Source organism: Xenopus tropicalis, chromosome 3, assembly GCF_000004195.4.
Source record: "Xenopus tropicalis strain Nigerian chromosome 3, UCB_Xtro_10.0, whole genome shotgun sequence".
Taxonomy (NCBI): Eukaryota; Metazoa; Chordata; class Amphibia; order Anura; family Pipidae; genus Xenopus; species Xenopus tropicalis.
This window is the reverse complement of record NC_030679.2, coordinates 130,538,478-130,562,105: the sequence shown is the minus strand read 5'-3', so window position 1 is coordinate 130,562,105 and position 23,628 is coordinate 130,538,478. Positions and strand designations below refer to the sequence as shown.

Here is a 23,628-nt window from a genome sequence, read left to right as displayed (position 1 = left end):
AAGGATCTCAGCAAAATCAGGGGTCCTTCTAATAAATGCATACTGTATTTCTGGTCTGTGTGTTTAACAGCAGAAAACAATTATTGAAACAATGCTTTGTGTCCATAATAAGCGACAACTATGGTGTACACCTGTCAATGTGTATGGGGGCTCGATTTTGGCCCCAAAACGATATTTTAGGGTCAGTCTACCTCTGTGCACAGTGACCTGTGGATACCATAGATGTCCCTTATAATGGACACTGGGTAGTAGAGAAATCACCTAGTGTGACATTAGACTCATACTTCCCAGAAGTAAACATAAAAAGATGTATTTTGTCTTACTCATTGTGTGTACTCATTGTGCATACAACTGTACTACATTATTATGTAGGCATGGCGGGTTGCAATCTTCGTTAAGCAATTGGGTTTTCCATATCTTTTCCTAAGAATTTACACAGCCAGAAAATGCATTTGTATTAACGGGCAGATTAACTCCACGTGTGGGGGTGGTTTCTTTTCATTTTTATTACCCACTTAGGGCTCTGGCACACGGGGAGATTAGTCGCCCGCGACAAATCTCCCTGTTCGCGGGCAACTAATCTCCCCAAAATGCCGTCCCACCGGCGAAAATATAAATCGCCCGCAAACAGGGAGATTTGTTGTGGGCGACTAATTTCCCCATGTGCCAGAGCTCTTAGGGCAAAGAAAATGCATCATGTGACATTAGTTAGTTTCTGCCCCAGTAGAGCTTACAATCTAATGTCCCCATCACTCTCACTATAGTCAGCTAGCCTGCCTGTATGTTGTTGGAGGAAACTGGAGTAGAGTAGAAACCCCACATAGACATAGGGAGCATACAAACTCCTTACCCCTGTCTGGAATTGAACCTAGGACTCCAGTGCTGCAATGCATCAGCGCTTAGTGAGTCTGCAGCTCATGTTCTGAGGCCAAATGCTAAATTCTAATCAGAAGGGCCCTGCCAGCCTTCAAAGAGTTTAATGGGCAAGTAAAGGGTCCAAGTTAATACATGCTTGTTTTTGTAGCATTAAGGCATAAGGCAACCCTTTGCCATAGGATCTATAGATTGACCTTTACATTTTTTAAACAGCAGTTTTTTTCCCTACAGTTTTACATAGTCAAATCCTTATGGAAGCACGGTGCCAAGGAATGCTTGACAAACAGTAATAATCCTTTAGAATTACTCCCAGCTGGACTCCCTAAGCAGCAGCCTATGCTTTTCTGCAAGTCACTGGGTCCTGTTTGTTTTTCCTTCTTTCACTTTTTTTCCTCCCCTCCATCCTGATCCTGTTTTATTGCACACATTATCTCTATATCACTTCTTCACACTTTTTTACAACCTCCACCCCCATTTTTATGGCTCAATTTTCACTTGAATGCCCAGACTCTGCCACCCTCTCTTCCTCCCCTACGCCCTGGAGCCCATTATTTTGAGACAGACACTGTTATTTTCCTGTATTTTTTGCCATGGGGTTTCCGGTTATTCATTGAAAGAGAAAGTGAGCAGCGGGAGGTATAGAAATAATAATTCAGAGTGTGGAAAAAAAAAAAAGGTCACTTGCTCTTGAACTCATTAAATCTGCCTTATCACGGAATTGTGACCTCATCTCCCACTGACACAAATACCAAGTAACCCACCCCTTGCATTAAATTCCCTTATAAAGGAGCTGAGTGATAGCTGCACTCACTTCATTTCAGGAAGGGACACTACGTGGAACTTGAGCCTCTTTGTGGTGACACAAGGTGAGAGATTTTCTTTTTATGAAACAATATGGGTGCCGTCTGAACACAATGTATTCTGAGATCCAGTGCTGTGATGGGGAATTAATGTAAAATATACTACTTTTTCCTGCTCTGTATCTCAGTTTATAGGGGGATCCCCAGTGTATATCCCATTTATACAATAGGGCTTTTCTCTGCTCTGTATCTCAGTTTATAGGGGAATCCCCAGTGTATATCCCATTTATACAATAGGGCTTTTCTCTGCTCTGTATCTCAGTTTATAGGGGGATCCCCAGTGTATATCCCATTTATACAATAGGGCTTTTCTCTGCTCTGTATCTCAGTTTATAGGGGGATCCCCAGTGTATATCCCATTTATACAATAGGGCTTTTCTCTGCTCTGTATCTCAGTTTATAGGGGGATCCCCAGTGTATATCCCATTTATACAATAGGGCTTTTCTCTGCTCTGTATCTCAGTTTATAGGGGGATCCCCAGTGTATATCCCATTTATACAATAGGGCTTTTCTCTGCTCTGTATCTCAGTTTATATGGGGATCCCCAGTGTATATCCCATTTATACAATAGGGCTTTTCTCTGCTCTGTATCTCAGCTTATGGGGGGATCCCCAGTGTATATCCCATTTATACAATAGGGCTTTTCTCTGCTCTGTATCTCAGCTTATGGGGGGATCCCCAGTGTATATCCCATTTATACAATAGGACTTTTCTCTGCTCTGTATCTCAGCTTATGGGGGGATCCCCAGTGTATATCCCATTTATACAATAGGACTTTTCTCTGCTCTGTATCTCAGCTTATGGGGGGATCCCCAGTGTATATCCCATTTATAAAATATGGGTTTTCTCTGGTCTATAAGTCAGTTTACGACTTCCAGAAACATGATCGTAATAGGCAAAGTGCCATAGTTCCAGTATCCAGGCAAATGAGAACTCACCCACAAATCTTTCCCTGTCCTTCAGACTGCGTCCCCTATCAACTATATGTAATCCTCCTGTAAGGCCCCACAGTTTATATATGTGAAAATAAACTCCTAATCCCGCATTCTCACCATAATATGCCCTACAACGTCTATTTTAAATACAATATCAGACATCTTCTTTGTGCCATTTCTGTGTACTCTGGCAGACTCCGTGGGCATTCCTCTTGCTTGCTTGTTGTTTGATCTAAGGCGATCTGTAGTGGTTACCAGACCTGGAGGAAACCAGCCATTACTGTAGCCCCTTGGAAGTTTAAAGTACAGGCACCACACCCCAATAGCCTTTGGCTTCCAGAGACTGGTGGAAGTTACAGTTACTGTTGTAACTTGCTGTGTGTTGCCTGCCAGCCATGACTAAAGCATACACTGGCCGATTCTTGTAGGTATTTAATTTAATTTTATTTAATAGAAATATACAAGTTAAAGTGGCTTTGCAGGCTGAAAATAAGCATTTGTGAAGAAAATAAAGTAAAAGAGATATTCCCTAAGAGAAGATCTAGAAGCAAGGGATCTGCCTCAGTATCTTGTGTTCTCTGTGGAGAAGTCACTTAGCTCTATATGTAATAAAAGGCACAAAGTTTGCCTAGGAGCAGTAACCAATCTCAACCAATAGGATGTTTGCTTTTTAACAGGTGACCAGTAAATGCTACCTGCTGATTGGCTGCTATGGGTGAATGCTCCTGGGCAAAGTTAGTGCTTTTTATTACATAACCCCCTTTTGCTTTTAGTAGAAGGGACTGAGTGCTGGAGAGATGCTGATTTTTTAAAATTATTTTTAACATGTCAGAACTGTTACAACACGCTATAGTATTAGCTAATATTACGGGGCATATGAGTTGCCTTCCTGTCCTGCATTAGCTTAGTAACTGCTCCCTGGACTGGGAAAATATTTGTGTTTTGTGCAAACGTTTCATTTTAACGTACAAAAATATATTTCCCTTTTTATGTTGGTTGTTGACTGAGTGGGATAGTGTAAATATTTAGTGTAGTTATCTACGTGGGACGCGTTGGTGCATATTTGTGCTCTTGGGAGCTGTTTGCAGATAACCCTTGTGCGAGGATAAGATAACCCCTAATGCTGCAGAGAAAGATCACACACATGGCAGGCAATGCACAAGATAAAGCCTTCTTCATGGTAAATATTATTATAGGATGAATGCTGCCAGAAACAACTCTGATATAAGACACGGGAATGGGTACAGATATGTTTTACAATTTAGTTTGGCATTTGTAGTTGCTTTTGTTGGATTATGAGCATTCGAATGCTCTGATTGGCTCCAGGTTACTTAAAGGTCCCCATACACGGGCCGATTGTAGCTGCTGATATCGGTCCCTCAGACTGATTCGGCAGCTTATCGGTCTGTGTAGGGGCAGCAACGACTGGCCTGCCCGACCGATATCTGGCCTGAAATTGGGCAGATATTGATCGGGCAGGTAAAAAGATTTAGTCGGATCGGGGACCGCATCAGCTCGTTGATGGGGTCCCCGAACCGACTGCCCCATTGCCGCCTTTATAATTTGATTGTTTGGCCCCAGGGCCAAACGATCGAATTAGCCTACATGTTCCCTAATATCGCCCACCCGTAGGTGTGTATGGGCACCTTAAGTCTTTAGATTCTGATTGGCATTAGTTTAAAAGGCAAGAAACCAATCCTGGACCATATCAGGGTACCCAAACTTCACAAGAGCTTTGGCTCCCAAGCTGTCTGTGGTGTGCGTGATCCTGTTTCTAGACTTAGAGATCAGATCCAGATGTAAGATTATTAGTCTGACTTTAATTTAGACTTAGATGGAAATGATCACACATTTTGTTCTGTACTGACTGAATGGTAAAATAGAAATAACACGGTGTTGCTCTTTCCATTGAAGGGTGCAGATCTGGCTGGCACCCCATCTTTGGCTCCTGCTGAAAGGCTTTCCATGGAAGGCAATAGGAAGTGACCTTTGGCATTTTCCAACAATTGGAATGCTGCTACTCAGTAGAAATAATCAAAATGTTGTGTTCTGTTGTGTGCGGATTGAATTTGACCAAAGATATAAGTTTGACAGTGACGACAGGAGGGAGCAGATCCTTACTGTTGAACTAGTTGTCCTGACCTCCAGGTGTCATATAGGACTATAGTGGGAATAAGAAAGGGCTGATGAGAATTGTCCTTGGCTGGGTCCCATTAAGGCCTGGGGCTAGAACCCTTGCCATAAATCAAGACAGGACAGTTGTTGCTTGCCCGAAAGGAAGTAAGCTTTGATACTCACAGAAACAGTGACTGTAAGCTATTGAGCAATGAGGTGCACAGTGTGTTAGAATGTCACTACATGACACAGTATTACACACTGGTTTCAGGTATTGGGCATGGCTTATTCTAATGGCACTATCCCTTTAGGATGAAGATACACAGAGCTACTAGTAGCAGCTACTTGTTGTGGCTACTAAAATAGACAATGCTGATAATTGTCTCTACGTGTGTTTTAGCAGAGGCAATTCTCTGTATTGTCTATGGCAGGGGATTTTCAGGTGTTTAGCTGCTGTGACAAGTAGTTGCTACTAAGTAGCTCCGTGTGTCTTCACCCTTAAAAGTAAGCAGTAAAGTGAAAAAATGAAACATTTAGAAATGTCTTTGCTGATCCCATTGCTTTATAATCCTGGCCCAGGGCCCTCACAAGTTACACCAAAACATGAAGATACTTAATACACAGTTTCAGGCCTGTATTAATGTGCAATTGATACTGATTTCTCCATATATGCAGTCTGGATATGGCTCTCCCTAACATATTCTGTCGTAGATTTATGGTGCTGGATTTCTTTGCGATAATAGACTAAATGGGGGGGGGGGGGGGGGGGGGTAGTAATGAAATTCCTGAAAGATTGTCTAACTATAGGCTATGTCCACGTGATGGTCTCCTGGAGTGTTATGGTTACAGCGCCTGCAGGCAATGATTTGCTTGTGGTTTAGGTGCTACAATGCACACTCACAATGGGGGACATTCCTGAATCACAGATGCCTGGTCCCAATGCAGCAAACTAGGCAAGGGGTGGGTGCATTAAACGGTAACTTTTCCTTATTCTCTTCTATTTAGCTTATATCCTTCCAACAATACATATTGTGATGATGTTGCGTTATAGGAGAACCACAAGTTGGTATATGGTATATGCCATGGTGGGTTCATTTATTATGAAACTGAGGGGCAGTGGATACAGACTGAAGAAGAACATTCTAGGAGATACTTTGATCTTGGAAATATTAGATAACTTATTGGTAGGAATGGTTATTAAATAAAGGGCAAGATGGCACAGATTCTTCTTCATTGCACAAAAAAAGCAGACAAAAAGTGTTGGCAATGTACAGCAGTGCTGTGTTTATGAGGGGAAATGTGGTTGCCCCTAGATTGTATGTCATTCAGATAATAGGTGGAAGGTGCTAAGGAGTACTGTACTTACCACTTGTCTACTGTAGGTGTTAAGTATAGGGCTACTTTGGGCTCTGCACCTTGCACCAGAGTTTTAATCCAGAGCAAAGTGCCAGCAGCAAATCCCATGGGCTCAGTGCATGGGAGCCTCATAACTCTTGCACTTGTGCCCAAATGAGCCCTTATATCTGTGTTTTTGTTGCCCCAATGCACTGCACTCTATATTTGTGATAACACTAACAATTATTCCTTTTTATTTACTTTACATGCATTCCTTATTATGTCCTCACCCCCTGTGCCAAGGTTCCTCATTATATTTTCATCTCTCCCTCCTACAGTCCTCCCTTTCACTCCGCCCTGCATCCCTCTCCCCCTTCTGTATGTGTCTGACACAAAGCTGACTAACGCTTTAGTTATGTTTCCCCTTCTCTCCCTGCAGCTGCTTGTGGTCCGAGCTGAGAATACAAAGCCATCAGCTGCTCATCCCAAGTGCAGAGCAATGGCAGAGGTAAGTGGACGCACGGCTTCAGTCCTGGTGGCCAGGGGCTGCCTCCTATGTAACCTAATGTGGATTTGTGGCTGCAGCTGAGACACATAGTGCTGGGTTGTTATCTGATGTACAGTGGGTTTCCCACAGCAATTTGTTGCTAATTATGAACCTTATCTGGATCAAGTTTTGCTTTTTGATATATTCCATTGCAGATTAATAACTAAAAGTTGAGGGGCTGCGCAGAGCAGCAGTTATTGGTTAGTAGAGCAAAGTGTTTTAATGCACCACAAATGTACCTCATTACTATGCAGGCACAGCAGAACTCATATTAGCGGTGGGGATAATAGCCTCTGGGAAGGGACTGTGGCTGTGGGATAGCAGGTATAGTAGGGAGAGATGGTGCCTATAGTAGCAGTGGGATAATAGCGTCTGGGAAGGGACTGTGGCTGTGGGATAGCAGGTATATTAGGGAGAGATGGTGCCTATAGTAGCAGTGGGGGGATAATAGCCTCTGGGAAGGGACTGTGGCTGTGGGATAGCAGGTATAGTAGGGAGAGATGGTGCCTATAGTAGCAGTGGGGGGATAATAGCCTCTGGGAAGGGACTGGGGCTGTGGGATAGCAGGTATAGTAGGGAGAGATGGTGCCTATAGTAGCAGTGGGATAATAGCCTCTGGGAAGGGACTGTGGCTGTGGGATAGCAGGTATATTAGGGAGAGATGGTGCCTATAGTAGCAGTGGGGGGATAATAGCCTCTGGGAAGGGACTGTGGCTGTGGGATAGCAGGTATAGTAGGGAGAGATGGTGCCTATAGTAGCAGTGGGATAATAGCCTCTGGGAAGGGACTGTGGCTGTGGGATAGCAGGTATAGTAGGGAGAGATGGTGCCTATAGTAGCAGTGGGGGGATAATAGCCTCTGGGAAGGGACAGGGGCTGTGGGATAGCAGGTATAGTAGGGAGAGATGGTGCCAATAGTAGCAGTGGGATAATAGCCTCTGGGAAGGGACTGGGGCTGTGGGATAGCAGGTATAGTAGGGAGAGATGGTGCCTATAGTAGCAGTGGGGGGATAATAGCCTCTGGGAAGGGACTGGGGCTGTGGGATAGCAGGTATAGTAGGGAGAGATGGTGCCTATAGTAGCAGTGGGGGGATAATAGCCTCTGGGAAGGGACTGGGGCTGTGGGATAGCAGGTATAGTAGGGAGAGATGGTGCCAATAGTAGCAGTGGGGTGATAATAGCCTCTGGGAAGGGACTGTGGCTGTGGGATAGCAGGTATAGTAGGGAGAGATGGTGCCTATAGTAGCAGTGGGGGGATAATAGCCTCTGGGAAGGGACTGGGGCTGTGGGATAGCAGGTATAGTAGGGAGAGATGGTGCCTATAGTAGCAGTGGAATAATAGCCTCTGGGAAGGGACTGTGGCTGTGGGATAGCAGGTATAGTAGGGAGAGATGGTGCCTATAGTAGCAGTGGGGGATAATAGCCTCTGGGAAGGGACTGGGGCTGTGGGATAGCAGGTATAATAGGGAGAGATGTGGGTGGATAATAGCCTCTGGGAAGGGACTGGGGCTGTGGGATAGCAGGTATAGTAGGGAGAGATGGTGCCTATAGTAGCAGTGGGGGGATAATAGCCTCTGGGAAGGGACTGTGGCTGTGGGATAGCAGGTATAGTAGGGAGAGTTGGTGCCTATAGTAGCAGTGGGGGATAATAGCCTCTGGGAAGGGACTGTGGCTGTGGGATAGCAGGTATAATAGGGAGAGATGTGGGTGGATAATAGCCTCTGGGAAGGGACTGGGGCTGTGGGATAGCAGGTATAGTAGGGAGAGATGGTGCCTATAGTAGCAGTGGGGGGATAATAGCCTCTGGGAAGGGACTGGGGCTGTGGGATAGCAGGTATAGTAGGGAGAGATGGTGCCTATAGTAGCAGTGGGGGGATAATAGCCTCTGGGAAGGGACTGGGGCTGTGGAATAGCAGGTATAGTAGGGAGAGATGGGTTTTGTAGTAAAGCAAGTATGATGGTGACTGTATAATTTTTACCCCTTCAATGGTTGCTGAATAACATTTCCTAGAGAACACAGGGTTGCTGCTGGGTGAGAGCTGCATTCAGTTGGACACTGCTACTTTATACAGTGTTGCACTGTTGCCAATATCTTATGATAGTGCTGCAGAGAGTTGTGGTTGGGTTTATGCACCACATAGCCTGCAGGTACCTGCACCAACCATGCCAGGATGGCTTCTGATAAAGTGGGCTGGCAGGGCTTTATGGGGGCTTTATGAGGACATTATGAGGACATGATGTGGCAGTGCTGAGTTTGCTGGCAGTTAGAATGGCTCATAGCAGACAGGCAGGGTTACTGCAGTCAGTGCTAGAATTCGCCTTAAGCTGATTGATCTGAATGTTCCCATAGTCTCAGAAAGTGCTGAGTGTCTGAATGCAGAATGACCTCTTATTCAGTTAACAGGGCAAGCTTGGGCCCTGCTGGTTTGTATCTATTGCTAAGGGACTTCACTCTTAACCCCTGCAGTGCTGCCCACTTTAGAATCTGCTGCGAGGGGATGGAAGTATCAGTGTTAATGCCATACATTCTACAGCCCCCGGTTTCTCTTTGGCTTACATTGATGTAGGACAAATGGAAAGCCAGCATGGAAAGGGTTCATTTAAAGGCCAAGTGCAAATCCAGACCCTACAGTATTCATAACACATATTGCTGGGAAATGTGGATGGGCTGATGTTCTGATTGGTGGATCTGGCCAACTGCTGATGTCAATGTTGGACGGCTCTCCTTCACTGCCCTCAAACTACTGCTCATAGGATGAGTCCAAAGTAAGATTCCAGCTGTTCTACTTCACCCGATTTCCCATAACCCAAGTTCAGATGCTGGGAATTAGCATTTTTGATATTGATACAGAGCAAAACAGTTTACAGAGAGAATGACTTCTGTGTCAGTCCCCCAGTGGGGCTTACAGTCTAATTTGATAGCCGCAGACATTCACACTGGGGTCAGATTTATAGAAGGCTAGCAAAATGTTTTAAAGCGTGGGAGGAGACCCACACAAGCATTGGGAGCATCCAAGTTCTATACAGGCAGTGTATGAGTGAGAATAGAGCACAATACCCCTGTGCTGCAGGGCAGGAACTGCTGCCAGTTGTAGTTGAACAGCAGCTACTGAGTTGTACTGTATGTTGGACTGGTTTTGGAGAATGGGAGGTGACCCACACAAGCATTGGGAGCATCCAAGTCCTATTTAGCCCCTGTACAAGTGAGAATAGCCCACAAAACCCCAGTGCTGCGGGGCAGGAATGACAACTGCTTCTGATTGGAGCCAAACTGTAGCTACTCAGTTGTACTATATATTGGGCTGCTTTATGAGTTCTGCAGGGCTTCTGCACTAAATTCTTAGACCAACTTCCAAGACTGAAAACTGTGGTCCACTTTCCCTTTCCTTTGTATAAATAAGTCTGAGATAGATGGATAAATGTAGGGTGTTTCTGTTTCTGCATGCAGATTCAGCCTTGTACAAAACTCCCATAGTCTGCATCTCTTTCCATATCCTTTCTTATTCATCTGTGGCAATCTGATAGGACATTGAACCAATTCTGTTATTGGCTGTTTAAAATTGGGGGAGGGTCAATGGATTGGTATAAATACTTTAAAGACATTTTGTGGCTGGTTTTGCTGCAGCTATACCCCATATAGTATCATTTCCATACATCTCTTACTACGCCAACAATAACAGTAGGGATTGTCCCTCAACTACAAGCCCTTGCTGCCATCTTGTAAGCAAAATATGACATTACTGGAGGACTAAAAGATTGCAATCTAAGTCAATAACACCTTCAGAAATGTTGGGGAAAAGCAAGAATAAAATAGTTACAATTCAATCATTCAGACATGCAGTTTGTTAAAGGAAATAATGAGAGTTTTCCTTGCGTGAGAAAGTAGCGGACACTTGACTCATTTTGTGCATTAATAGGGGAACAGTAAACAGAACACGGGGAATTCTGCACTGACCCAGAATACCGTATGAACACTGCCTGTTTTGTAATATAAAATTATTTCCTGGTAATGTTAGGGGGAACCTGGTGCTAAGGATGCGGGTATATAGTGCTTAAGTATAGAGAAACTAACTTGGTAGAAAAGACTGCACAATGCATCTTTCTTTCCCAGAATTCATTTGTCATTACGGGCATAATGTAGGCGGCAAATTGCAAGTTGTGCACTGTGTCTGCAGAGGTAAATGAACCCTAATGTCTATATACTATGTAGGGAAGCAAAGATACCCAACTGCAGCACTAAAGTATGGGCCTCCGGCTCAAGTCTCCTAAGGTGTTGAAGCCTCCAGGCCCAGACTGGCAATTAACTTTGCTCCATCACTATACAGTACACTTAGGGCAGTGTATGTACAGCAGGCCCGGACTGGCAATCCAGAGGGGCTGCTGTAAGATGCCATAGACAGTCACTAGTTAGTGGGTTGGTGGGGGGCTGTTTGGGCCTCTGTGTACTTGAAATGCCAGGAGGCAAAGCCAAGCTTTGGGCACGTCTTCTCTGGAAGTACAAGCATCATTCTAAATGGGACTGTATCTTTAATATGCTCGCGCATATTTCCGTTGACTTTGTGTTCTCCCACTGAGCTCATACAAAGTGCTATTATTATCCATCTCTATAAGATGAGAGGAAGCTGGGGCATGTCTCATTTTAATTACAAATGGATTGAAAATCTGCCAAACCACAGGCTGAAACTGGTGTTTCTCCTGCAGGCACTTCAATCTTAAAGACATTTATTCTACCACTAACAGGAGACTAAGCACCTCTCATGCTCAGCTTTGATCCATACTCCTAGCACTTGGCTCCCCTATTCTGGCAGGTCTCCCAGGAAAGTCCTAACAGCACTGAATCTCCCCAGTGGTACATAGGGCCTTGTCCTTATACTGCAGCTACAGCACTTCAGCTGGGAAACCTAACCTTTCACTGGATCCTCTTGCCTGACTTGGACTTAGTTTGTCTCAGAACAACCTTTTCCTTTTTCTCAAGGGAAGCCAAATGTAGACTTCCCAAAGACAGGACTGGACTCCTCATGGAAACTAAATAAGCATTATATGATTGACTGCTTTAATTAGTGGGCCAAACGCCATACTTAGGTCTGAGGTTATAAAGATAAGGTGCTCACATGCGCTTTTGAACAAAAAAACCCACAAAAGGCATCACTATTCTATGAGCTGATTGGACAACACTGATCTGGACTTGGAAATTTCATAAATTCTTATTTCTTACCGTTTGCTCATATCTTTGCAGGTTAACAGAACCCTGTATGGACGTTGCACCATGATGTTCTTATTCATTATGTTTCTTGCTGGTGTTGTGTCTTCCAGCCATGAGGTAAGAAGAGCTGACAGAGAAGGGTTAAGAAGAGCTGACAAGGACATAACTTTGCTAAATGTTAGCTATTATACATGCTTGAACTAATATTAGAAACAGTTCACGAGAGCCAACGGCCACAGCTGCACCCCATTATTCCTTACAATGGATCCAGGCATGAACCAATTTGGTGGCTCAATGGATTCATAAGTTCTCTTTGTCCCAAAATAAATATCAGGGTTATGCAGCGGTTCTAAATGAACCTAGACCTTACAGGGGCTCTGAACAATATCACCCAGATTAACCAGCCAGTGGAGAACCCTGCAATATGGCAGCATTGGAGAACTTAAAAAATAGAATATTGCTATAAATGGTCAGTAAAACACAAACAGTTAGTGCAGGAACCTCTAACTGGGAGCTTCTATACTGGTGCCATTGACACTAAATAGGAAATCTAATTGTCGGTACCATAATTCACGGAACACTGACCTATAACTTGCATATCTTGGAATCATGGCCACAATGCTGCATGGCTAAACAATCCATATAAAACGTTTACTGCTATAATATGCCTTTAATTGATCATACTGTCCGTTCTGTGGTTAGCACATTCATGTGCCAAGTTCCTCTTGGCTTTTTCACTTCTTAATTTTGTTCTTTTTTTTATAATTTAAGGGGTTTCATCCGCGTTGGAAGAGAGGAACAAGATCTTATAAATGTGAGTATCACTTCATCCTTCCTCTTCTGTACAGGCTACACGCTACCATGGGAGAGGAGGTGTTCAAGGAGAAGGAGGGGCATTTTGGCATTGTACTACCAATAGATTAGCCACATTAGTGCCTAGAACACTATATTTATTCAGCATAAAGCATTACCATACCTGAGTAAACTGCCCTAGAAGCTCCCTCTGTTTGCTGAAGATAGCAGCTGCCATTTTAGCTTGGTCTCAGTAGCTTCCTTTCTGAAGTTCTAGCCTGAAACCCTACTGCTGCAGGGCTGATTATTATTAATTCATCGTCTCTATCTGCAGCTCTGTGTGTGGAGCGCTCATCTGGGAGGATCTATAAATTGGGGGATACCTGGCTGCGCCCAGCAGGCAAACGGACCGAGTTCTGCCGCTGCGACAATGGACTGTCTCGATGCCATAGTGTGCCCGTTACAGGTGAAAAAGGGGTTACATTCAGGTGACAGATTTAGAATCATCGGAGACGAACCTGGGCTTTATATTGCCAAATATATAAGGAATAATGAGCCTCCACTATAAAATAGGATATTAGAAATCATAGAGTTTAATGATATATAAAAGCATTAAGCAGCAGGCCAAAAGCTATTAAAGCGGATGTTCACCTTACGCAAAGCAGTAATGTATTTACATAAATTGCAGGTGGCCATTACATTAGCAAGCCAATCAGTCATCAGGGTTTGCTACCGATACAGAGTTTGGGAGCAGAAAACAGCAGTCAGGATAGGGCTACAGCCAATAGGATTTATGCCATACAAATGAGTGAGTACTAAAAAATACACTGCCCTGGCTGCTCCTGGTGCCAAATTGTGCATCAGTGTACTGTAGAATGGGGTCGGTGCCCCCCCACACCCACAGAGAGATGGCCTGAACCCAGTAATTGGTTAAATGCTCTCTTTGCTTACTATTATTATTGAAACAAGTGATTCAGTTGTTAGAAAAAAATGTTTATTTTGGCCAGGCTGCCTATATTGACAGGGCTTTGGTAAAAGTAAACATTCCCTTTAAAGGACAAGAAATGATCAAATCAATGGAGGTGCCCATTTTATTGACACCCCCAAGTGAGCAAAATGTAACTTTGGCCCTGCGATGCCCAAAGGGTACATTACTGGGGGGCACGGCACGGGCTTACGCTGTCCTGCCAAATACCCGATGCCGCTCCAAGTTTTATAGAAAAGGGGCACCAACCCGGATCAAAAGGTTTACAATTTGGTTTACTGCAGCATGTGTGGGGGTAGACTAACCTATTGCCACCCTAAAAGGGATTTTTTATCTTTCCTACTACAAAATGACCTCTAATATCCATTCAGTTCATATTAGAGGGTATATTATTTATTATAATACACCAGCTCCAGTGAGTTAGGTGACACTCGTGATGTCAATTACCGCTGATTATAACTGATGACATCACTGAGCGTTATTTATAATCATATATTATGGGTGTTGTGTATTATAATGCAGTCATCACTAGGAATACAGGTAACACATGAACCAACACATTCAGGGGGCACTCACCTTACCTACAGGGTAGGTACTTACCAGCTGAGCAAAGGGCAGAGTAACAGGTGGGCACAAGGCTACTCACACATTCCCATTATCTCACACAGATTGTGCAGAACAGAAGTGTTACAATGGCGGGCGCTGCCAGCAGGCTGTGTACTCGACCCACCACCTATGCCGCTGCCCAAGTGGGTTTAAAGGAGAGCACTGTGAGACAGGTAGGTAAAGGCATTCATTATGTTACCACCAGTTATGCCTAGGTTGCACCGTATAATTGTGCTGAGTATCTCAGTGAGCAGGCTGCGGTATCTCTGCACACAGATGATGCACATATCATGGTATATACAGTAAACATCTGTACATTGCCCTGCAGACACAAAGGAGACATGCTACGAAGGCAATGGCGCCACCTACAGAGGGACACAACATGAGACACACAGTGGTGCCGTTTGTATAAACTGGAATTCCGAGTCGCTGAGTGGGCAGAGATACAAAGCAAAACACAAGGATGCTCTGTCACTGGGCCTGGGCAACCACAACTACTGCAGGTAAATTAATGGGCTTGCTTGTGTGTCGGGGGTAATTCTAATCTTCCTTCAAGAACTAAGCTCTTGGACTAGAGGCCCATGGGCCACTTGTGGCTGTTCAAGGGATTGTTATGGCTCACAGCATGCTTATGGAGTCTGTAGGCTTTTATGATTATTCATATTGCTGGGTGTATTTGTCATCTGCCCGACTGCATACAGAAAGTAGGAAAGCAGATAATCAGCTATTGGGAGTTATATTATTATTATTATTATTATTAACTTTTATTTATAAAGCGCCAACATATTCCGCAGCGCTGTACAATAAGTGGGTTTTATACATTGGACATACAGAGTAACATATAAAGCAATCAATAACTTATACAAAAGGTGAAGAGAGCCCTGCCCAAATGAGCTTACAATCTATAGCACAGCCTGGACAGGAGCCAAGGCTCTTGTTGGTGTCCCCCAGAGTAGTGCAAGGTTTCCCACTAGGGCAGTGAGCAGGGCTGGCAACAGGGGGGTCTGAAATGTTTGCAATTTAGTCATTTCGGAAGTTTGTTTTGGGGCCAAGTAACATCTGGTTACGCCACTGTAAAAAAAATGAAGGTAAAATGTAATTTTAAAGCAAAATTGGACTTCTCTCCCACAATTCTTGCTGTTTTGGCAAACAAAGTGTTCTCCCTGTTATAAATGGTCTGTGCTGTGTCACTGTGTCAGTAGCAAGTTTTGTATATAAAACATGGATTGGGTGTGTGAAATATGTGCAAAGATCTGGTGTCATGAAAGGGTGGAAGGGAGCTATCACAGGAGGAATAATTATACTTTACAGGTTGTTAAATATTGGTGTTTTCCTCCTTTAGGAACCCTGACGGGGATTCTAAGCCTTGGTGCCATATCTTCAAAGATGGGCGGTATAAATGGGAGTACTGCACTCTTAAGCCCTGCAATGCCTGTAAGTACCAGGAGAGGGTGCTCTTGCACAGACATGTATTTATTGTGCTGCTTTGCTATTGTGCAAAACATCACACGACTGTTACAAGGCTGCACAGATACCACTGGAGGCTGCAGCAGCCATCTGAAATGCTTAGTGGTCAGCTCGCCAGCATGTGAATATGTAGGCAGTAATGTTTTTACTTACACAAAATAAAAATGCATAGGTGCACCTTTTGGACTGGGAATCAAAAGAAGCGACCAGGAAAGGGAACTTGTGAGATCCAAACAATAGCAATTTAATATGGTGCCAGCTGTCTTGTATTGCATATTGCTTTACTGCCCCCTAGTGATAGGACTATGGAACTGTAAGATAAGTAGATCAGGTCAGGCCCATGTCTGAGGAGGAGAATTATAACTCTTCAGTTGTCTGCCAGATCCTATACTTTTACATATGTGTCTCCCCAAGGGGGCCCGTTTGCTGCTAAATTCCCAAGCACATACACTAGCCTACCATACACGTGGCTTAATAATGTTGGACACCTATATGCCTGTTATTCCTATATGTCCCCAGCTGAAGTGATGACATAAATCATCAACAGTATGGGTACATAGTTACATAGGGTTGAAAAATGACCAGAGTCCATCAAGGTCAACCCTTCCAAGTAAACCCAGCACCCGCACACCCATACTGACCTATCTATCCACTCACATACAGACCCATACTGACCTATCTATCCACTCACATACAGACCCATACTGACCTATCTATCCACTCACATACAGACCCATACTGACCTATCTATATACTCACATACAGACCCATACTGACCTATCTATCCACTCACATACAGACCCATACTGACCTATCTATATACTCACATACAGACCCATACTGACCTATCTATCCACTCACATACAGACCCATACTGACCTATCTATCCACTCACATACAGACCCATACTGACCTATCCACTCACATACAGACCCACACTGACCTATCTATCCACTCACATACAGACCCATACTGACCTATCTGTACACTCACATACAGACCCATACTGACCTATCCACTCACATACAGACCCATACTGACCTATCTATCCACTCACATACAGACCCACACTGACCTATCTATCCACTCACATACAGACCCACACTGACCTATCTATACACTCACATACAGACCCACACTGACCTATCTATCCACTCACATACAGACCCATACTGACCTATCTATCCACTCACATACAGATCCATACTGACCTATCTATCCACTCACATACAGACCCATACTGACCTATCTATACACTCACATACAGACCCATACTGACCTATCCACTCACATACAGACCCATACTGACCTATCTATCCACTCACATACAGACCCATACTGACCTATCTATACACTCACATACAGACCCATACTGACCTATCTATCCACTCACATACAGACCCATACTGACCTATCTATCCACTCACATACAGACCTATCTATACACTCACATACATAAACCATACTGTATACACCATACTAACTGTATATATTAGTATCACAATAGCCTTGGATACTAAAGGCATCCCTGCTTCCATCCATGTCAGGAAGGAGTCTCAGGGTGTATAATGAATGTGCAGAAGTCTGTCCTAGAAGAGAAACACAACCTAATACTATAACTCTCACCTGCAGCCCTGTCTTGTTATTCCGGCCGTGGAACAACGTACCGTGGAAATCACAACATCGCCATGTCTGGAGCAGCCTGCCTGCGCTGGGACTCGCCTTTAGTGCGGCATAGAACATACACAGCCTGGAAAAGCCAAGCGCGCAGTTTGGGGATGGGGAGCCATAACTACTGCAGGTGAGTATAGAATGATGGGGCCTTATGGGGACAGCCCTTGAAGACTGGCCCCCAAATATAGATGTAGTGGAGTAACATCCATTCACCCTGTACCAGCTCTTTTCCTTGGATCGTGTCTGCATTAGAGTGTCGCTCTTTTTCCTTTCATATTGCCTTTAGCAGAGTATCACCTCATTGACCTATATTGTGCCTGTATGATTCCTCTATTGTGCTTTAATTACAGTGTAAGTGTGTCTCCCTTCACTGTACCTTTATTAGAGTGCCAGCTTCTCTCCCTGCATTATGCCTGTGCCAGTGTTCTCTTTTCCTTGTATGTGTTTATAGTGTCTGCTCTTCTCTTCCTTCCAGAAACCCAGATAATGATAGTCGTCCCTGGTGTCACATAATGAAAGGTTCGGAGACAGCCTGGGAATACTGTGATGTCCCCCAATGCTGTGAGTAACACCGAGAACAGTTGTTAAGGGGTTAATATTATGGTGCCCTTTGCAGGGGTAAATATATATTTGCTTCTCTTTGTGCTTTGCAGCCACTTGCGGTACTCGCCGCCCTCAGGTGCCTCAGTTCAAGATAAAAGGGGGCAGAGGGACACAAATCACCTCACACCCCTGGCAAGCGGCCATCTTTTATGTTTCCAGGCGCTTTGCGGGGGAACATTTCCTGTGCGGGGGAACACTCATACACAGCTGCTGGGTACTCAGTGCCGCTCACTGCTTTAATGAGATGTAAGTAGAAGTACATTATCCTTTATAACCTGCCCATGTTCATTTATAGCAAAATTTGAGTTTATTATTGGTTAGTTAAAAACATACGGTATATAATATGTGCCAATCATGTGATGCAAGTCAGGCACTACCACCTGGGCATGTAGGTCACATTTGAGGAACACTGGCCTTCTCTAGTATGGCTATGATCCTGCTGCTCAGTAATTCAGCACCACTGCACTATAGTGGTACCAGCACATGGATAACTCCATTGTTGGAATGGACCTTCTAGGGTCCCCCAGAAAACTTGATGTCCAAGGTTCAGTGATAAGAGATGTTGATAGCATGGATAAGAAGAGAGCTTATGAGTATGGTTTAACCACAGCCTTGACATTAGGTAACTGAGACACATGGTATACACACCCAGTAGATGCTCGGTTGCTTCGTAACAAGGTGCCATCTTGCACAACTTCAAAGCCTTTAGTGTTTTGTCTTATTTATATGATCCAGTCTTGGTGGCTGCTATTTAGGAAGCACTATATTTTGCTAAAGAGTTCTAGTAGCATGCAATATAACAGTATAACTCTGTGCACTCTTGCCCCCCCCCCCCCCCCCCCCCCCACAGCTCAAATGCAGAACAACTGCGAGTAATACTTGGTAGGACAATGCAGAGAGAGCCAGGCGATGAGGAGCAGAAATTCACCGTGGAACAATTGTATGTCCATTCTGAGTTTGATGCCAACACCTTCGATAATGACATTGGTGAGCAGGGGAGGAGGGGGGTCACATTTCATCTATTTCCCACCCCATAACCACACACTACTTCTTATATTATCATTCAAACCTTTGTTGTTCTTCTGTAAAATTATATGTCTTCAGTATTTATGGCTGTGCCAGGGATCAGCATCTAATTTTTGTTGAGCTACAATTCCCAGTGGCTTACAAACCGCAGAGGTTGGACATAGTAACATCTGAAGGGTGGACATCCCTGTTTTTATTGAAGTTATGCCCAGCAGTTGTTCATTGCTAATGCCTTATTCATTTATCTGTGGCCCTTTATATCCACATTTTGTTTCTCTTGCGCCAAACCTTGCTTCTCTAGCTTTGTATCCCTCATACTTCATTGAACACAGCAGATTTTTTGTATGTTACAATTACCATACCATACAATCAGACATCCCTCAATCTCACTGAGTTTCCCCTTCTCTGTCTTTCTGAAGATCTTGTTTCTTCCACTGACAAATCCCTTCTTTAGCTCTGTTAATTCTATAACCAAATCCCAGTTCTTCAAGCCAGACCATGTACTGTAACTAGTATCCCTAGCATCCTGCCCAATCTTATGTCTTTCTCTTTGTTTTCCAAGCTCTTCTCAAACTTTATTCTACATCCGGATCCTGCGCCAAGGAGACAGAAAGCACCCGGCCGGCGTGTATTCCTGATTCAGGACTGACCTTACCAGACTGGACAGAGTGTGAGATATCTGGATATGGAAAGCATGAGGAATGTAAGAGGCCTTTTAGTCTTCTGTCTTCCAAAATGTTGCCGCTTTTCCTTCTAGAGTTTATTGATACATTTCACTCCATTCTAAGTTATTCACCTTTATGTTGCATCATTGCAGTATTCCTTGGTTGTATAAGGGCTTTTACTTCTGCTTGCTTGTCTTTAGATAGAGATGATGTTCTCCTTCCCATAAACCTCTCTCTCATCATCCTTCTCCCATAGTAAGACCTCCTATTAGTGTTAAGCTGGCCATATACACACCAATATAATCGTACAAAACATAGACTAAAATCTGAACATGTATGGCCAGCTTTAGTCTTCTGCTACAATCCAGTCACCACTAAAGATAGCAAGTGCATGGCATGTTGAACGTGTTCTTGGATTAGGGGGTGTAATCATAAGCGGTAGAACTGGTAGCAACATTGAGAAGAAAGATAATTGCCCATAGGGTCCCCTTTACGCAGACAAAAAAAGAAGGAGAAGTAATAACAGAGGAAGTATAACTCCGGATGGCAAGCTATTTGTATATGAGTATATTCACTCATTTTGCCAGACCAAAAGAAGATGCTTTCCTGACTGACCAAGAAAACAACCCCACAGCTCCCTATTTACTCATAGGATTTTTAGAGTTCTCCTCAGTGTTGACTGTACTTTACCCTTTGATAAATACTGTATAGGCTGACCTAAATGTTTGGAATCTGGGCCAATGATTGGATCACCCAGAGGGTGCTAAATGCACAAACAGACCAATTTTGTTGAAGGCAAATCCCGACTTTATATCAGTTGGGAAACAATTATTGATCTTATTCATTGTCTGCAAAGTTTGGGCCCTTCATAAATGGTCCCTTACTATATAGTATTTATCATCTAGTGGATATTCCTCAGGGGATTTGCACTACTGTATAGTATTTATCATCATAGTGAACATTCCTCGGGGTATTTGCACTAATGAAGGACCCCTCCCTGTTCATATAACTCAGCTGCCATTTCTCTCCTTCTCCCTTTAGTGGCACTGTTGTACTCCGAGCAACTGAAGGAGGGCCACGTGAGACTGTATCCTGACAGTATGTGCACCCCGGAGCGTCTCTCTAACCAGGAAGTCACACAAAACATGTTGTGTGCTGGGGACACACGGAACCTGGATGATGCTTGCAAGGTGAATGTACAGCAAAGGAAGTAATGGGAATGCAATAGATTATCTATGTGCTGTTACATAACTTACATAAGGGGTTATATGGAGCAATAGGAGGAGTTATAGGGTGGGGTATATGGAGCAATAGGAGGAGTTATAGGGTGGGGTATATGGAGCAATTGGAAAAGTTATAGGGAGGGGTTATATGGATCAATAGGAGGAGTTATAGGGTGGGGTATATGGAGCAATTGGAAAAGTTATAGGGAGGGGTTATATGGATCAATAGAAGGAGTTATAGGGTGGGGTTATATGGAACAATAGGAGGAGTTATAGGGAGGGGTTATATAAAACAAAAGGAGGGATTATTGTGGTGTTGGAATAGCAGGAGTAGTCACAGGAAGCGTATATGGAGAGTGATGGAAAAATATATATTTATAGGGCTTATAAAGAGGAGTTGGGTGTGCTTGTTTGTCACACTGTCTTTCCTTTGTCTCCTTAGGGTGACTCTGGTGGGCCCCTTGTCTGCCCACATGAAGGACGCATGCACCTTATGGGCATAGTGAGCTGGGGTATTGGTTGTGGAAAGAAGGACACCCCTGGGGTATACACCCGCGTGACCAGATACACAAACTGGATACGGGAACACACGGGGATCTGATTGGACGGACATCTGATAGAACATTAATAACCACTTTGGAGTGTAAAACCCTAAGGGAAGCACTTACCTGCACAACTGCTTCAGGGTCATTGGCTGCGTCTCTTTGTGCAGTATGTGTGTAAGGGTTAGCCAGTATGTAACCTGCAACCCCCAGCAACCTCCCTCAAATTCCAACCCCCCTACAATAGCTGAGGGCTGTAGGTGTGAAATAAACTGCTGTACATTATGTATCTGTTTTGCACTGACTGGCACACCAACACTAGAGGGAGCCATTTCTAGTATAAGGCAATGTCTGTAATCACATGACAGGATGCAGCCAATCATGTGACCAGTGTCTCTGAGACATAATGGAGAGCCATAAGCTGACAACATTCCCAGTATAGGGAGGGGGCTCTCCTCACAAACTATGCAACTCTTAAGCATGGCTTATTCCACATCCAAAATGGTGAAGCCAAAGAGCGTTATTCCTTCCCGCCACGCGGCAAAATCATTATTTATATTAAATCTATTTAAATGTTACATCTCAAGCCACGAAAATGAGTGAACCCTATTTAATATTGTATATTCTAACACTGCAATACTATGTTTGTTTATAATATTATTTAAATGTGAATATTTTGTTATTGCCTCAGACTTGAACTTGTATTTTGCAATAAATATTTGTTTTTGTTAACGAAAAAAGATTATGTGGCTCTGAGAATAAAGGCTTCTGTTCTTGGAAGGAGACACAGAGTTTGTGACCACTAGTCACTGATTTTGGTACAAGTCTGTGGCCAGTACCGTAATACAGGCTGGGCCTGGGATTCAAAATAGGCCCTGGCATTTTAAGTGCACAGAGGCCCAATAAATAGTGACCCTATAGCAGCCCCCCTGGCATTTGCCAGTATCCACACATTGCCAGTTTGGGCCCACCATAATACCATGGATATCGTGGATTCGGTTGGCCACTGTATGGCGCATCAGCTGATGAGGAAGTGATGATGAGATGCAGTTCCTCTTCACTTCCTGCTTTTCTGATCCTTCAAGCTGTGGTCCAAGCTTTCTCACAATTTGCAGCGCTGGCCATATATGGGCCAAGTAGCCATCAAATCGACCACTTGTTTACAGTCACCTTTCTATTGTTCCGTTCAGCTTCTCATCACTTTGACCAGGTCACAGGAGTATTGCCTAAACCACTGATTTCCCCCTTGGATGTTGCTCCCAGTGGCCTCAAAGTAGGTGGCCATTTTTACATTTCTGGCTTGGAAACAAGTTTTGGAAGCACAGAGACACAGTTTTACTCCAATCAGAGCCTCCTGCAGGCCAGCAGTCCACACTGGGCTTTTACTGTATATACTCGAGTATAAGCCTAGTTTTTCAGCACCCAAAATGTGCTGAAAAAGTCACCCTCGGCTTATACTCGAGTCGGGTGCCATGGGTCCCTCTAGAATAGTACCCTCTCTCCTTTGTGTGCAAATTAGGCCCCCCGCAACCAGACCCTCCAGTACTCTGGCCTAGGCTCCCACTAGCAATACTTATTTCCCCTTACATTCCTCCGGGACTGGGTCTGCTGCCAGTTTGCCAATGTGCAATGAGCGTGGAGTAGTACTCATATTGTTTTTGTTGACCCTCTTCTGCGCTTACAGAGCTAGTTTACTGTTTTTCTTTGAAATAAATATTGAAAAACATATACCCCACTGATGCCTCAATTAATGTAATTTTATTGGTATTTATTTTTATTATTAAAACTTAGCAGTAGCGGCTGCATTTCCCACCCTAGGCTTATACTCGAGTCAATAAGTTTTTCCAGATTTCTTAGGTAAAATTAGGTACCTCGGCTTATATTCGGATCGGCTTATACTCGAGTATATACGGTACATCTTAGTGTGGCTCACAATTAAAAAAGATTGGGGATCCCTGGTCTGAACACACCCCATATGCCTGGCTATAGGGGAACTCATCTTACTGGAATCACAATTCTTGGAGGCACAGAGACACAACTGTACTGTCCAGCCAATCAGAACCAGTTAACCAACATGCTTTTATGCTTGTGTTCCCCCCACACATTTAGTATTTGAATGTGGCTGATGAGTACAAAAGGTTGGCACCTTTGCTTTATGGTGGCCATGCAGGGCC

At 43.9% G+C, this 23,628-nt stretch overlaps 1 protein-coding gene across 2 annotated transcripts; it reads left to right on the top strand.

Moving 5' to 3' along the window:
• Positions 1 to 1,698: 1,698 nt before the first annotated feature.
• Positions 1,699 to 22,194, top strand: plat (plasminogen activator, tissue). Of its 2 annotated transcripts, NM_001030403.2 has the most exons (15): positions 1,699 to 1,742; positions 6,562 to 6,630; positions 11,905 to 11,988; positions 12,643 to 12,685; positions 12,998 to 13,129; positions 14,317 to 14,427; positions 14,583 to 14,757; positions 15,597 to 15,688; positions 17,354 to 17,522; positions 17,871 to 17,956; positions 18,049 to 18,244; positions 18,849 to 18,985; positions 19,587 to 19,727; positions 20,731 to 20,879; positions 21,355 to 22,194. In NM_001030403.2, exons 2-15 carry the CDS (start codon positions 6,622 to 6,624, stop codon positions 21,511 to 21,513), a joined length of 1,683 nt encoding a protein of 560 aa, NP_001025574.2. In that variant the 5' UTR covers positions 1,699 to 1,742; positions 6,562 to 6,621; the 3' UTR covers positions 21,514 to 22,194. The 2 variants fall into 2 exon arrangements, with proteins under 2 accessions (NP_001025574.2, XP_012814580.1); XM_012959126.3 differs by lacking the exon at positions 1,699 to 1,742 and having other exon boundaries at positions 6,501 to 6,630.
• The last annotated feature ends 1,434 nt before the right edge of the window (positions 22,195 to 23,628 follow it).